Consider the following 15028-nt stretch of genomic DNA (forward strand, 5'->3'; position numbering starts at 1 on the left):
TCATGTAGTCCTATAATTTTTTTGTAGTTGAGTTTTTATTTCATAATCATAAACTTAATTCTGGGGGGCAGCTAGGTGGCACAGTGGATAGAGCACTGGATCTGGAGTCAGGAGGATCTGAGTTCAAATCTGGCCTCAGACACTTAACACTTACTGGCTGTGTGACCCTAGACAAGTCACTTAACCCCGATTGCCTCACCAAAAACAAAGAAACAAACAAAAAACAACAACCCTTAACTCTGTTTGGCCAACTTGTGGAAGGAAAAAGGAAATGAAATCCAAATAAAATTGCAGCAAGTGAGAGCACAAGGATTGTAAGGTACAAGAGTAGATGGGGTTCAGGGGTGCTCTCTCCAGCTACGGGGGAATGGTTTGATGATTAAGACAGAAAACAAAACAAAAAAAACTGATGAGAGTTGTCCACAATCAGCAGTGGTGATCTTCTTGCTGGTCTTGCCATCCCGGGAACCAAAATGTTCCATGGCTTCCACAATATTCACGCCTTCTTTCACTTGGCCAAAGACAACATGCCATCCAACCAATCAGTCTTAGCGGTACAGATGAAAAACGGAGCCATTTGTGTTGGGTCCAGCATTTGCCATGGACAAGATGCCAGGACCAGGGTGCTTCAGGGTGAAGTTCTCTTCAGCAAATTTCTCCCCATAGATGGACTTGCCGCCAGTGCCATTGTGGCGTGTGAAGTCACCACCCTGGCACATGAACCCAGGAATGATTCTATGAAAGCAGGATCCCTTGTAACCAAATCCCTTCTCTCCAGTGCTCAGAGCATGGAAGTTTTCTGCTGTCTTTGGAACCTTGTCTGCAAAGAGCTCAAAAGTAACCCGGCTCAAGGGCTAGTTATCAACAGCAATGTCAAAGGACATGCTGGGATTGGCCATGGCCACAGATGCCTGGGCTGGGGGTGACAGCGGAGGCAGAGGTGGCGGGGATTGGTGTCCGGCAGGTGGAACCAAGACGAAGACTCCCAGTGGCAGCGTCTGCAAAGCACTAGTCCTATAATTCTTAAACTGTCTCTCAGAAGAAAACAAACAAACAAAACATATCTCTCTTCAGTTTGTTTTACAGGTTAATTTTTTTTGCTTTGAGGTGCCCTATATTTTCTTCTATTCTTTTCAATCTTTTTATTTTATTTTACTATTTCTCATTGTATCCTAAAGTCATTGGATTCTATTTAGTTCATTCTCATTTTCACAGAGTTTGTTGCTTAGGTAAAGTTTTGCATCTCTTGTGTCAAGCTGGTCATTCCCTTTCCAATTCTTTCTTCCATAACTCTCATTTCTTTTTCCAGCCTGTAGGCCTCTCATTTAATTCATAAAAACATTTTAAACCCTTGCTTCTAACTCTTGCTTCATCCCTTCCAGGAGTTCTAGTTAAGTTTTTGCTCAAGCTGTGTATTTCTTTGAAGCTTTACTTGTAAATATTTTGAAATCATCCTTTTCTAGGTTTGTTTCTTGAGCATTTCCTGTCACCTTAATAGCTTTATGATGGGACTCCTTTTTATTTACTTATTCTTCTAGCCTACTGACTTCATTTATTTTTATTTATTTTATTTTTTATTTTTTGGCAGGGCAATGAGGGTTAAGTGACTTGCCCAGGGTCACACAGCCAGTAAGTGTCAAGTGTCTGATGCCAGATTTGAAACTCAGGTCCTCCTGAATCCAGGGCCAGTGCTCTATCCACTGTATCACTAGCTTCCCCCTAGCCTACCTGACTTTCAAATATGAAGGTCAGGCTCTGTGCACTTCTGGTGGGATGTTCTGGGCCAGCTGCCTTTTGGAGATAATGATTGTAGTTATTACAGTATCTCAGAGACAGCTCAGGCTGAGGAGCTGAAAGTCTTTCAGTGTTCCCAAAGTGATCTGATCCAGGGAAAAATCTGATCAAAACCTTTCTGGTCTGAGCTCTGTAAGATTCTATCTGAGCAGTATACCTGTGCACTTTCTCTGAGTGGAGTTCCAGTGGACTATTGCTGACTTCAGCCACTATCAGCCAGCTGAAAGCTCTTACTCATTTAAAGTGATATAACTGCAGGTTCCCATTTGGTCTAAAATTCCTGCCCCAGTATTCTCCTGCAGGTCTCAGATTAAGTTAGAAGCTTGGGGACAGCTAGATGGTGCAGTGGATAGAGCACTGGCCCTGAGTCAGGAGTACCTGAGTTCAAATCCGGCCTCAGACACTTAACACACACTTACTAGCTGTGTGACCCTGGGCAAGTCACTTAACCCCAATTGCCTCAGCTAAAAAAAAAAAAAGTTAGAAGCTTGAACAGAGACATCTTTTCCACTCATGGGATCAAGAGCCACACAGCTGCTGCTTGCTTCTGAACTTGCTCCTTGCTTAGCACATGGTATAGGGCCTGTGACTACCTCCTCACCCTGAATGCCATCACAGATGCATATTCTCTCCTCAGTCATCCTTATATCTGTGACTCAGAACTGGGTACTGAATGACAGAACTGACAGTTGGCACTTCTCTTCCTGTACCTGAACAAGTTTAGACACCTCTCTGCTAGATTTGGGACCTCCTCTAACCAAATACACAACCCATTCCTGCAATGTTTCCACATGGCCCTCCTTTGTTCACAGACTTTCTTTGTCTCTCTCTGTTGACCTGAGCTAAAAAAATGATTCACTATATTTTTTTCTAAATTTTGTTAATCAGGACTTCAACCCCACTTAATTTTCTAGGTCTCTGTTGAATATTTGTAGGATAGAGTTCTTCCATATTTTTTCTTGCTACTCTACCAGCTTGGCCTGACTTTTGTAGTATCTTCGTGCTGACAAACTATGAGAGTTATCTTCTCTTCTTGTTTTCCATGGACTGATTAGGGTATATAACACATTCCCTCTATCCTCAACCTTCCTTCTTTTTTTTTTCAGCCTCTCATTCTGCAATTTAGTTCCATGATATACATCAATTCACCATAGTAAGCATTGTAGAGATTGTATATGTTGTTTCAGTCTGGTTCTTTCACCATACTTTCACTTTCATCTTTATCCCCTTGTGTACTTTTTTTTTTTTTTTTTTTTTTTTTAGGTTTTTAAGGGTTTATTGGAAAATAGAAAGAAAAAGATTGAGAACAGAATTCTAACAGCCTGGCATTCCTATCTTTCCTCAAATTTCCTGTGAAGTCCTCTGCCGCCACCACCATCAAGTCCGGAAGCCAAAAAGCCAGCGCTCTCTGCCCCCTTGTGTACTTTTTAAAACATATATTCTTTAACCCATTAGAAATATTTTTTTGTTTTTTTTCTTTTAATAGTTTCGAAAGATGAGGGTAATTTATTTAATTACTTATTTTCTCCTTAGTTATATTCACTTTTTAATCTTGATTTTGGACTTTGCAAGTAAATAATCTACTCATATTTTTTTAAAGGAAAGTTTCAAGTGTCCTTTTTTTCCCACTGATTATTAGGTTTGCTGAATACATCATTTTGACTTTCATCCTTTGTACCTTTGCTTTTTGGAATATATTATCCCATCCTTTCTATGAATTCAGGTTTGTGCAGCATAGTCTTGTGTTATTCAAATTTACTTTCTTTTATATTTGAAGATATTTTACCTGACTTGCTTGCAGAATTTGTTGTTTTTCACTGGAATTGTGAAATTTGACCACTGTGCAGCTACCTGTCACAGTGGATAGAGTACTGGGCCTGGATTCAGGAAAACCTGAGATCAAATCCAGCCTTAGATACTTACTAGCTGTGTGACTCTGGGCAAGTTGCTTTAACCTCTGTCTGCTTCAGTTTCCTCAACTACAAAATTGGGATGATAATAGCACCTATCTGTAGGGTTGTTTGATCTTAGGATGAAATGAGATATTTGTAAAGTGCTAAGCACAATGCCTGACACATAAGTAGACACTTAATAAATGCTTATTTTAACAAATAGAATTTGAAGTATAGGGTATTGTTTTTTTCCTGGAGGTGATCTGTGGATTTTTTTTTAAATTAATAAAGTATTTTTTTTCCGTTACATGTAAAGATAGTTCTCAACCTTTGTTTATACAAGCTTTACAATTTCAGATTTTTCTCCCTCCCTCCCCCCTCCCCTAGACAGCAAGTAATCTGATATAGATTATATATATATATATACACACATAATAACATTAATCCTATTTCTGCATTAGTCATGTTATAAGAGAAAAAAAATCAGAGTAATGATGGAAAACCTCAAAATAGAAAAAAAACAACAGCATCTAAAACAGAAGAAATAATATGGTTCATTTAGCATCTATACTCCGCAGTTCTTTTTTTTTTTTTTTTTTTTTGATCTGTGAATTCTTTTGATTGGTGCTTTGTTTTCCATATACAGATGTTCTGGACAGTTTTCTTATGTTATTTCTTGCATGAAAGTCTTCAGGTTCTTCATATTGTCATATTCTTCAAGGAGGCCTACAATCCTTACGTTGTCCCTATACATTCTCTTTTTTACTGTTATCGTTGCATCTTTCTTTCAAGTTGTCCTTCATGGGGCAGCTAGGTAATACAGTGGATAAAGGTCTGGCCCTGGATTCAGGAGGACCTGAGTTCAAATTTGACCTCAGACACTCGACACTTAATAGCTGTGTGACTCTGGGCAAGTCACTTAACCCCAATTGCCTCACCAAAAAAACCAAAACAAAACCCAAATTGTTCTTCATTTCAGTATATTTATATTTATAATTTCTTTGTTTTTTATTTCTTTTGTAAGACTTGCTACCATGGATTCAAGTTTTCTATTCTGCTAATTATTTCTGCTGTGCAGACCACAAATTCTGCCTCCCCTTCTAACTACTTGTGTGTGTGTGTGTGTGTGTGTTTGTGGAGCAATGAAGGCTAAGTGACTTGCCCAGGAGCACAGAGCTAGTAAGTGTCATGTGTCTGAGGCTGGATTTGAACTCAGGTCCTCCTGAATCCAGGGCCAGTGCTTTATCTGCTGCGCTACCCAGCTGCCCCTCTAGTTACTTTTAATATTCTGATTGATCTCTTTAATGATTCCAGAATATTCTTTGTGGTTTCATGCTCTCTTGGGAGTCCATTAAATGCTGTTTCATTAGGTGTTGGTTCAATTTCCTTTATCTTTCAATATTTATTTAGAAATATTTCTAATCTTTTGTATAATTTAGTCTTTATCTTACCTTCTAATTTTCATGTCTTTTGATTTATCTTCTTGTGTTATAGGTTTCTAATCGAATTTTCTTCATGAATCTTTTATTCCCTTATTGCTCACTTTTTGACTCCTTCCCTATTAATGAAAGGCTTATCCCTATAACTAGAACATAAAGCTTTCTTAGCCTTCTTCAGCACTGCAAAGTTTACTTTTCATTTACCTTCGGCCCTGCCCCAAGTAACTTTTGGTTGAGTCATGCCTAGACCCAGCTGGATTCCTGTACCTTTCCCTCAGGTCCTTTGAAGCCACGAAGACAGGCCATTTTCCCCAGTTCCCTGAGTTCTTTATTTTTCTGGTTGGCTAAATCAGATGCTTTTTTCTGCCTTGGGGGAGGGTTGAGTGGGTGTTTCAGGCAGAAATGTAGAAGCTTCTGGCTTCCTTAATCCAGGAGATCCTCCAAGCTTCCAAAAACCCAGTCTTATACCTTTTTTGTCTCCCATTCTTATCATATTGCTGGGAAGAATCTGTGTATTCAGCTTTTTGCACATGGATGATAGAGGACTCTGAAGTAGGAGGGAAATCTCTGAGTAGTCCCAAACCACAAGTACATGGGTTATTTTGTTGGTTCTGCTGGGGTACGGAGGCAGGTGGAAGGAGAGAGCCATTAAAACTGTTTAAATAGCATTCTCCCATGTTAATTCTCAGTGCTCTTAAGCTTATGGTGCTGCTTGCTTTCCTTTTCTTATAGGCTAATCCAGTTTTGATTGCTCTAACTCTGTCATATAAATTTTTCTTTTGCCTTCTTTTTGTTTTATTTTGAGAATTAGTGGGGACTAAAGAAAATGTTAAGCCCTTTATTTTGTTCTAACCAAAATGTTACCTCTTAATGCAATTCTCTTGAAACCAAAAAAGCAGCAAATCTCATCGAGCTGCTATCTCTGGGTCATCTGGCCTAGCCCAGCCCAGCCAGTTATTCACTCATTCAGAAACTGGATGATCAATAAGAATGGAGCTCACAGAAATGGTCAAAGGATATGAACAGGCAGTTTTCAGATGAAGAAATTAAAGCTATCTATAGTCATACGAAAAAATGTTCTAACTCACTGTTGATTAGAGAAATGCAAATTAAAACAACCCTGAGGCACCACCTCACACCTATCAGATTGGCTAATATGACAAAAAAGGAAAATGATAAATGTTGGACAAGATGTGGGAAAATTGGAACACTAATGCATTGTTGGTAGAATTGTGAACTGATCCAACTGTTCTGGAGAACAATTTGGAACTATGTCTAAAAGGCTATAAAACTGTGTATACCCTTTGACCCAGCAATACCACTACTAGGTCTGTATCCCAAAGAGATCATAAAAAAGGGAAAAGAACCTACATGTAAAAAAATATTTATAGCAGCTCTCTTTGTGGTGGCAAAGAATTGAAATTGAAGGGATGCCCATCAATTGGAGAATGTCTGAACAAGTTGTGTTACATGAATGTAATGGAATACTATTGTGCTATAAGAAATGATGAGCAGGCAGATTTCAGAAAAACCTGTAGAGACTTACATGAACTGATGCTGAATTAGATGAGCAGAAGCAAGAGAACATTATACACAGTAAAAGCAACATTGTTTGATGATTAACTGGGATAGACTTAACTCTTCTCAGCAATACAATGATCCAAGAAAATTCCAAAAGACTTGTGAGGAAAAATGCTCTCCGCATCCAAAAAAAGAACTGTGGAGTCCGAATGCAAATTGAAGCATCCTATTTTCATTTTTGTTGGTGTTTTTCTGTTTCTTCTTTCTTGAGGTTTTCCCCTTTTGTTCTGATTCTTCTTTCACAACATGACTAATGTGAATTGTTTAATGTGATTGTACATATATAACCTATATCAGATTGTTTGCTGCCTTGGGGAGAGGTAAAGAAAGGGAGGGGGGGAAAGAAAATTTGGAACTCAAAATCTTACAAAAATGAATGTTGAAAACTATCTCTAGCAGGGAAGGGGGGGAAGGATGGAGAAAAATTTGAAACTAGAAATCTTATAAAAACAAATGTTGAAAATTATCTCTAAATGTAACTAGAAAATAATAAAATATTTATATAAAAAAAGAAAAGAAAACTATCTCTACTTATAATTGGAAAAAAAATACTATTAAGTGAAAAAAGAATAGAGCTCAAGTAACACAGCTCCTGTTACACCCTTAAGCCATAAGCAAATAGCTGTCCCTGGAGCTTGGGCCAGTAGAGTCAGCTCTCTGTCAATCAGGATCACTTACCTAGAGGCTTCTGTCAGCTGATTGCTTCTAGCTGTCACTGCTTTCATCTTGTGCCTTCAGTTCCTATCAGGTTCTTTTCTCTCTCTCATCATTATCCCTCAGGAACTGATGAGAGCTCTCTAACTCCCAAGGACTTATTTTTTACTTAAAAAGCCATAATTCCCCAAATTTCCCTTTTCAAATCAATGTTTTAAAAAAATCTTATCTTTGTTGCCAAATGATAATATGATTTCTTTTTTTGTTGTTTTATCCTCTTTTATGATAAAACATTCATGTGAAGATGATCTGAGGTAGCTCTAAAGTCTTCAACAAGGTCCTCTTGTTCCTTTGGTGTCCTGGAAATCTTTTCTTTTCATTCCTATTTCTCAAGTTTTTAATTGAAAAAATTGAGTTCTCTGCCGCTTTATAACATCAAACTCTTTATACACAAGTAAAGCATTCTACATCATTCCCAAAATGATTTGAGGCTTACTGTTTATACCATAATTCACTAATTCATTTTCTGACTAAAAATGTTCAAATCCCATGTGAAAGCTATTTCTTCATATAGATATTAATAATTGACAGGGTTTTTTAATGAAGTACTTTTCTTACTCCTTTTAGGTATCAAAATAATTAATGTAGCAAGCCTATATTAAATCCTTTAACAGTTAATATAAATCTTTTCCTTTATATAATGATACCTTTTCTGTCCATTTCATATTTCAACTGCCCCATCTCCATGAGGCCTTAAAAGGGACAGTGCATCTTTTACCACTATAATTTTTGACTTTTGAATAATTGATATATGTAAGAAGAAACTTCAAGCCAATTTAAGTTCATTTAAAGAATCATAAGGATAATAAAGATTGAGGAAACTCAGAAAAATCTTCCGATTCATTCTTTAAATTTCAAAAGCCCTTTTTATGAAGGTTCTCGAATTCTTTTTCCTCATTTAGATTTTTCTAGGGATAAGGTTTCCACATTCTTCCCTACATAGTCCATTCTAGTGTCTTATCACCTTTATTGTCAATAAATCCTTACATTGGAACCAAAGTACCTTGCATTTATTTAAGACAATTTTCCTTTTCTTTGGATCCCTGCAGACCTAGAGAAGAGTCCCCTTCATGCACTCTACGTTCAGCGGTGTGACTCTGGGCAAGTCATTTTACCTATTTCCCAAAGTTTTCTCCACATATTTCCTACAGTTGTGAAATCTCGAGTGAGATAATATTTGCAAAGTGCTTAGCACGGTGCTGACGCATGATAGACTGTACATAGTAAAACATTCTTGCTTTCTTCTACATATGCATCAAAGGTTGCAGACATTTGTTTTCTTAGCATAATTCCAAATTGTTTTCAAAAATGATGATGGCACATCCTGTTTTTAGAAACAATCTTTTCTTACTGTATAGAAATAGATTCCAAAGCTTCTAGAAGGAAGACTTTATGAACTTAATTAAAGATCTCATATTCTAGCTTGGTAGAAAGACCTCCCAGAATCTGGGCTTTGACTTCAAGAATCGAGGTCATCTGCCTAACATGTTTGTACCACTGGCCTATTTAAAAACATTTTAAAATAAAATGTTTTTATTTCTCAGGGTGGTAACAGATTTTTCAAAAAGAGAAAGTCCCACTAATCCACCATTAGTGGAGTTGTGAATTGATCCAATCATTCTGGAGAGCAATTTGAAACTATGCCCCAAAAGCTATAAAACTGTGCATACCCTTTGATCCTGCAATACCACTGCTAAGTTTTTATCCCAAAGACATCCCCCAAAAGAGAAAAAGACCTATTTGTACAAAAATATTTATAGCAGCTCTTTTTGTGGTGTCTAAGAATTGGAAATGAAAAGAATGCCCATTAATTGGGGAATGGCTAAACAAGCTGTGGTATATGATTAAAATGGAATATTATTGTGTTATAAGAAATGACAAGCAGGATGATTTCAGAAAGGCCTGGAAAGACTTGTATGAACTGATGTATAGTGAAGTGAGCAGAACCAGGAGAACTTTGTGCATAGTGACAGCAATATTATTTGATGAAAATTGTGAATGACTTAGCTGTTCTCAGGAATACAATGATCCAAAACAATCCCAAATGATTAATGATGAAACATACTATTGACCTCCAAAGAAAGAACTAATATTGCTTGCATATTACTTGACTACAGACTGAAACGTGCTATTTCCACTTTCTTTCATTTTTTCTTTTATTCAAGTTTTCTTGTATAAAATTACTAATATGGTAATGTTTTACATAATTGCACATGTATAAACCCATATCTGATTGCTTACTGCCTCAGGGAGGAGGAAAAAGAAGGGAAGGAGGGATAGAATTTGGAAATCAAATCTTTAAATAAAAGTGTTTATTTAACAAACAAACAAAAAAGGAGAAAGTCCTCAAATGGCCAAACGCATGTTATTGTAACATCTGAGTGACAGGTCACTTTGGCATCTATATAAATTTTCAAATTTAGGGGCAGCTAGGTGGTACAGTGGATAGAGCATCAGCCCTGGAGTCAGGAGGACCAGAATTCAAATCTGGCCGCAGACACTTGACACTTACTAGCTGTGTGACCCTGGACAAGTCACTTAACCCCAATTGCCTCTCACATACAAAAAAACCCCCTCCGTAAATTTTCTAATTTATTCAGCAGCCTCATGCACTGTGCTGTTCTCACAAACATAGGAACCATCCAGAATTTTTCTGATATTGCTTTTTACCATTGAAGCCTGTAGCCAAGTTTGAGATGAGTTTAGTATCATTTCCTTCAAGAATTAACTCATCTTTAGGGTCTTGAAAGAGCATAAGTAACACCTGTTTTCATATGTACTTTTTGGATATATTTTTCACTTAAGAAGTTTCTGGTTTCTACAAGTGAACCATTCTCTTGAATTAACTGAGATAATGCCTTTGATCATGTTTTGCCCATGACTACAGACTGTGGGAATTGTTGCAAGTTCTTTTCAGTTTCCCCATTACATGTCAGTTTTTCTGTTCTTTCCAAGGATATTGGGCTCAACATGTATATATTTGAAGTCCCTTTGCAGTATTCCTTAAAAGAACCCCATAATGCCTGTTCAACCCTACAGAGAATTGGAAACATTTCCTGGGATGTTGACAGTCTGGTTCTTAAGCATGGTCTTTGTTCTCGTTATAGATGGGCCAAAAAGCACACCTCCATTTCAGATGCATTACACACACTGTTGTGCTGTGGCTTACAGTGGAACCAACCGTGGCTTTGGTTTTAGAAACTCTGGGCCCTCCTCTGAGGGGTACTCCCTGCGGGAGAGTGGGCAAGCCTCAGTTTCCTCATTTTTAAAATGAGAGGTTGAACTATATGGGCTCTCTGAGGTCCTTTCTCAGCCCATATGGTCCTGTGACCGTAGGTTCCAATTCTAATCCTGTCACTTAGTACTCACTTTGGTGAGTTATTCAACTTGTCTGGGCCTCAGTTTCCTTATCTGCAAAAGAAGAGGGTTAGGCCAGAGATGTTTGAAGCCCTTTCTAGCTTTACAACTATAATTCTGTGACCCCTTCTTCAAATCCTGGCTCTACCACTTGATGACTGAATAATTTTGGTCAAGTTATTTAACTCCTCTGAGCCCCATTTTCCCTATTTATAGAATGAGGTGGTTAGGCTAAGGTCCTTTTCCAACTCTGAACCTGACTTATAGACATCACCTGTACTTCTAGCATCCACAGTTTCCCTGGTGTAGATCTCATTCACCAATAAAGGTCCTAGCTCTTCCCTAGCTTGGTAGGCTGCCTGAGTTGCTGTGGCTAAAAGTTCACCACCTGGAGCCCAGCTAGGTTAGCTGGAAAGCTGACAGACTATGTACACAATCCATTCCCAGTCCCATATGTGATACCTTCCCACCTTGGCAAAACCTTTTTTTCAAGAATCCAGGGTCCTTTCTGGTCCACCCAGAGATAACATGGGATGGGAGTAGAGGAACCCTCCTCACACGCAGACATGTCTCTGATTTGTCTTTATGTGTCTTTTGTTCAAACCTGAAATCAAACAATGTTTATTTTCTTTCAGCAACAGAAGGTCATAAAGAAAACAATTTTCAAATGAGTGAGTTTGAAGCACCTCAGTTTTCTGGGCCTGAAAATGGTAAGAAAGGAAGGACTCTGCCAATTCCAAACCCTGCGATGTTTAGTGTCTTGTATTTATAGGATTGTAGGATCATAGACCTAAAGCTGGAGAGGACCACCGAGTCCAAGCCTTTCATTACACAGATAAGGGAGCTAAAGTCAAGTGACTTGCCCAAGATAACATAGGTAGTGAGCATCAGAGGGTGGGATTGGAACTATGACCTCATTTCTGGGCAATTACATATCATTAATAAAAGAGGTCAGTAGCACTCTCAAATGCCAAGGATGGATCATGGTGACATCTTAACATTTATATGCCCTTGGAAGAGTGGGTGTTCCCAACAGGTAACAGTTAACTGATTGGTTAACAATTAATGAGAAGAATGAATATTATAATGAGAGGTAGCCTTATTCTATTTCTTTCTTTCTTTCTTTCTTTCTTTCTTTCTTTCTTTCTTTCTTTCTTTCTTTCTTTCTTTCTTTCTTTCTTTCTTTCTTTCTTTCTTTCTCTCTTTCTTTTTTGACGGGCAATGGGGGTTAAGTGACTTGCCCAGGGTCACACAGCTAGTAAGTGTTAAGTGTCTGAGGTCAGATTTGAACTCAGGTCCTCCCGAATCCAGGGCCGGTGCTCTATCCACTGCCCACTACGCCACCTAGCTGCCCCGAGGTAGACTTATTCTAATGAGAGGCTGGGGATTGTGACTTTGATTATGTCACTCATGGACAAAGAGAGATTGGGGCAGCTAGGTGGCGCAGTGGATAAAGCACTGGCCTTGGATTCAGGAGGACCTGAATTCAAAACTGACCTCAGACACTTAACACTTACTAGCTGTGTAACTCTGGGCAAGTCACTTAACCCCAATTGCCTCACACACAAAAATAAATAAGTAAATAAATAAATAGATTGAAAAATAAATAAAGATAAAATAAAATAAAATAAAATAAGACAAAGAGAGATTATCTGAAGCCAGACCACCCCCAGCCTAGGGCAACCTAGGCAAAGGATTTACCCTAGCTGCTCCCCTACCCCAATGGGCCAGAATTCATCTTAGATTAAATTCTTTGTAAGGGGGGCAGCTAGATGGCGCAGTGGATAGAGCACCGGCCCTGGATTCAGGAATACCTGAGTTCGAATCTGACCTCAGACATTTAACACTAGCTGTGTGACCCTGGGCAAGTCACTTAACCCCAATTGCCTCACCAAAAAAAAAAAAAGTTAAAAAAAATTCTTTGTAAGGTTCTATAGTTGGGTGGGATCTCCCATCCAGGATTGAAAAGCATGGGCAGTCTCATCCATCAGCAATGTCCTTCAGAGACTGAACAACCTACAGGCTTCTAGTTTCCAAATAAGGAAATAAGAAGGGGAAACTTCAATCCTAATTTAATAATTGATTATTAATATGAGAGAGAAATAATCATTTCTCTCAGAACGCAGGTCTTCTGATGCCAGTGAAAGTATAGAGAGGATGATTGAATCTTTAATTGGGGATCTGCCTCATTGTCATTATTCTGAACAGTTAGCATTAAACTATAGACAGAGATATGGAGAAGTGATCCACGTATTGACCCAGTCAATCAAACAATCATTTTTAAAGTTCCTGTTATGTTCCAGAGAAACTGATGAAACATGGGAAAGGATAATTGATGGATATCGACGTGGAGGTGGGGTAAAGGAGATATGAGCATGGCATCTAATGTACAGACTTTTCTCTATTTGTCCCTCCCCTTACCCTGTAGCTAGAAAACTCCTACACCTGCACCTCTTTTCCTTGTGGTTTAGAACCAACATCTTTGCTAACAGTCCTGTTCCCCTATTAGCTCTCCTTGTATTCCCATTCCTATGCAGTTCAGCTTTGTGCCTCTCCAGTTCCTTCCTTTTGCCCCTTTCCACTGTGCCCTCTGAAACTCACCGTTTCTTATTGACCAACTTCCTTTATCCTAGACCTCCACTTTTCATATTCCTTTCATCTTCCCTCACTCACAGACACTGATTTTCTCCTAAAAACATCTACCACTTGTCAGACATTTCCAATGCTGACCTTTCCTTTTCTTCCGGCCCTAGCACACAAGTACTTAGAACTGAACACAGCAGTACAGAAGTCGTCTAAGCAGATTAGACTATCATGGGGTTATCACCTTATTTCATTAGTCAGTCAAGAAGCATGTATATACGAATCTCCAGGCAGTAGGCCTACATTTTTTCATTAGGTATCTAAAGACATGAAAGAAAGAAAGAAAGAAAGAAAGAAAGAAAGAAAGAAAGAAAGAAAGAAAGAAAGAAAGGAAGGAAGGAAGGAAGGAAGGAAGGAAGGAAGGAAGGAAGGAAGGAAGGAAGGAAGGAAGGAAGGAAGGAAGGAAGGAAGGAAGGAAGGAAGAAAAAGAAAGAAAGAAAAGGAAGGAAGGAAGGCAAGAAGGAAGGAAAAAAGGAAGGAAGGAAGGAAAGAAGGAAGAAGGAAGGTGAGTATTTATTAAGTACTTGCTGTATTCCAAACTCTGTGCTAAACACTGGTGATACAAATACAAGCAAAAAGAATGTCCCTTAGGGGCAGCTAGGTGGCACAGTTGATAGAGCACTTACTAGCTGCGTGACCCTGGGCAAGTTACTTAACCCCAATTGCCCTGAAAAAAAAAAAAAAGAATGTCTCTGCCTTCAAGAAGCTTACATTCTAATTGAGGAAGACAACACATAAAAAGAAAGCAGAAGGGTCAGGCAGAGATGAACTGGTATGGGGGCATGGTTTCAAAATCTGGGAAGTCAGGAACAGAGCTGAGAAGACATTATCTTAGGCCCTTCCACAAAATAGAGTTTCCAGCAGGAACTCAGCAATGAGAGAAAGGGGCAGGTCTCAGGGAGAGATTCCAGCATGAGAATGCTGCTGGGAAGGTTGGAAGGGTGAGGAAGCCTGAGCTCTGAAGCAAGTTACAGGATGAGGTAGCAGCAAAGGCTGGTTTTGAAGTCCAGAAAGTCAGGAACAGGCACAGGAGGGGGAATGGAAGAGAGGATCAGGAAGAAAACCTAGAGAGGAAATAGGATCAGGAGAAGAGAGTGATGGCTGTCAGATGTAAAGATGTTAAGAAGAATGAGCATTGAGACAGGGCCATTAGCTTTGGCAATTCAGGGTTCTTTGCTGACTTTGGAGAGAGCAGTTTCAGTTGGCTAATGATGTCAAAAGCCAGATTGCAAAGGATTTAGAACCAGGGGAGAGAAAAGTAAGTGGAAGCACCTTGTATAGGCGACTTTTAACAAGCGTTTAGCCACAAAGAGGAGAAAAGCTATAAGATGATATCTAGCAGGGATGTTTGACTCAAATGAGAGTTTTTTAAGGTTGGGGGAAAGATGGGCAGATGCTGAAGGCAACAGAGAAGCAGATTGAAAGGAAGAGATTGAAGATTAGCAAGAATGGGAATGATAGTGAGTACAATTTGCTGGAAAAGATGGGATCAAAGGTGCATGTAGAGGGGTTTGCTTGGCATGGAGAAGGCCACTTGTTCATGTTAGGCAAGGGTAATGGAAGAGGTAGTGGGGGAAGACATCTGAGTGACATGAGATGAGAAGGAGG

The 15028-nt window shown here is 38.9% G+C and overlaps 1 protein-coding gene and 1 pseudogene across 3 annotated transcripts in view; one reads left to right on the top strand and one right to left on the bottom strand.

The window, feature by feature from the left end:
* ICA1L (islet cell autoantigen 1 like) overlaps positions 1 to 15028 on the top strand; it is an 81670-nt gene that overhangs the window by 56537 nt on the left and 10105 nt on the right. For all 3 annotated transcript variants that reach the window (XM_043997179.1, XM_043997177.1, XM_043997178.1), the window contains one exon: positions 11413 to 11487. In XM_043997179.1, coding sequence (XP_043853114.1) covers positions 11413 to 11487 — 75 coding nt within the window. The remainder of the gene's footprint in view (positions 1 to 11412; positions 11488 to 15028) is intronic.
* On the bottom strand, positions 339 to 908 carry LOC122745941 (annotated as a pseudogene).

This window comes from Dromiciops gliroides, chromosome 3 (genome assembly GCF_019393635.1).
Source record: "Dromiciops gliroides isolate mDroGli1 chromosome 3, mDroGli1.pri, whole genome shotgun sequence".
Taxonomy (NCBI): Eukaryota; Metazoa; Chordata; class Mammalia; order Microbiotheria; family Microbiotheriidae; genus Dromiciops; species Dromiciops gliroides.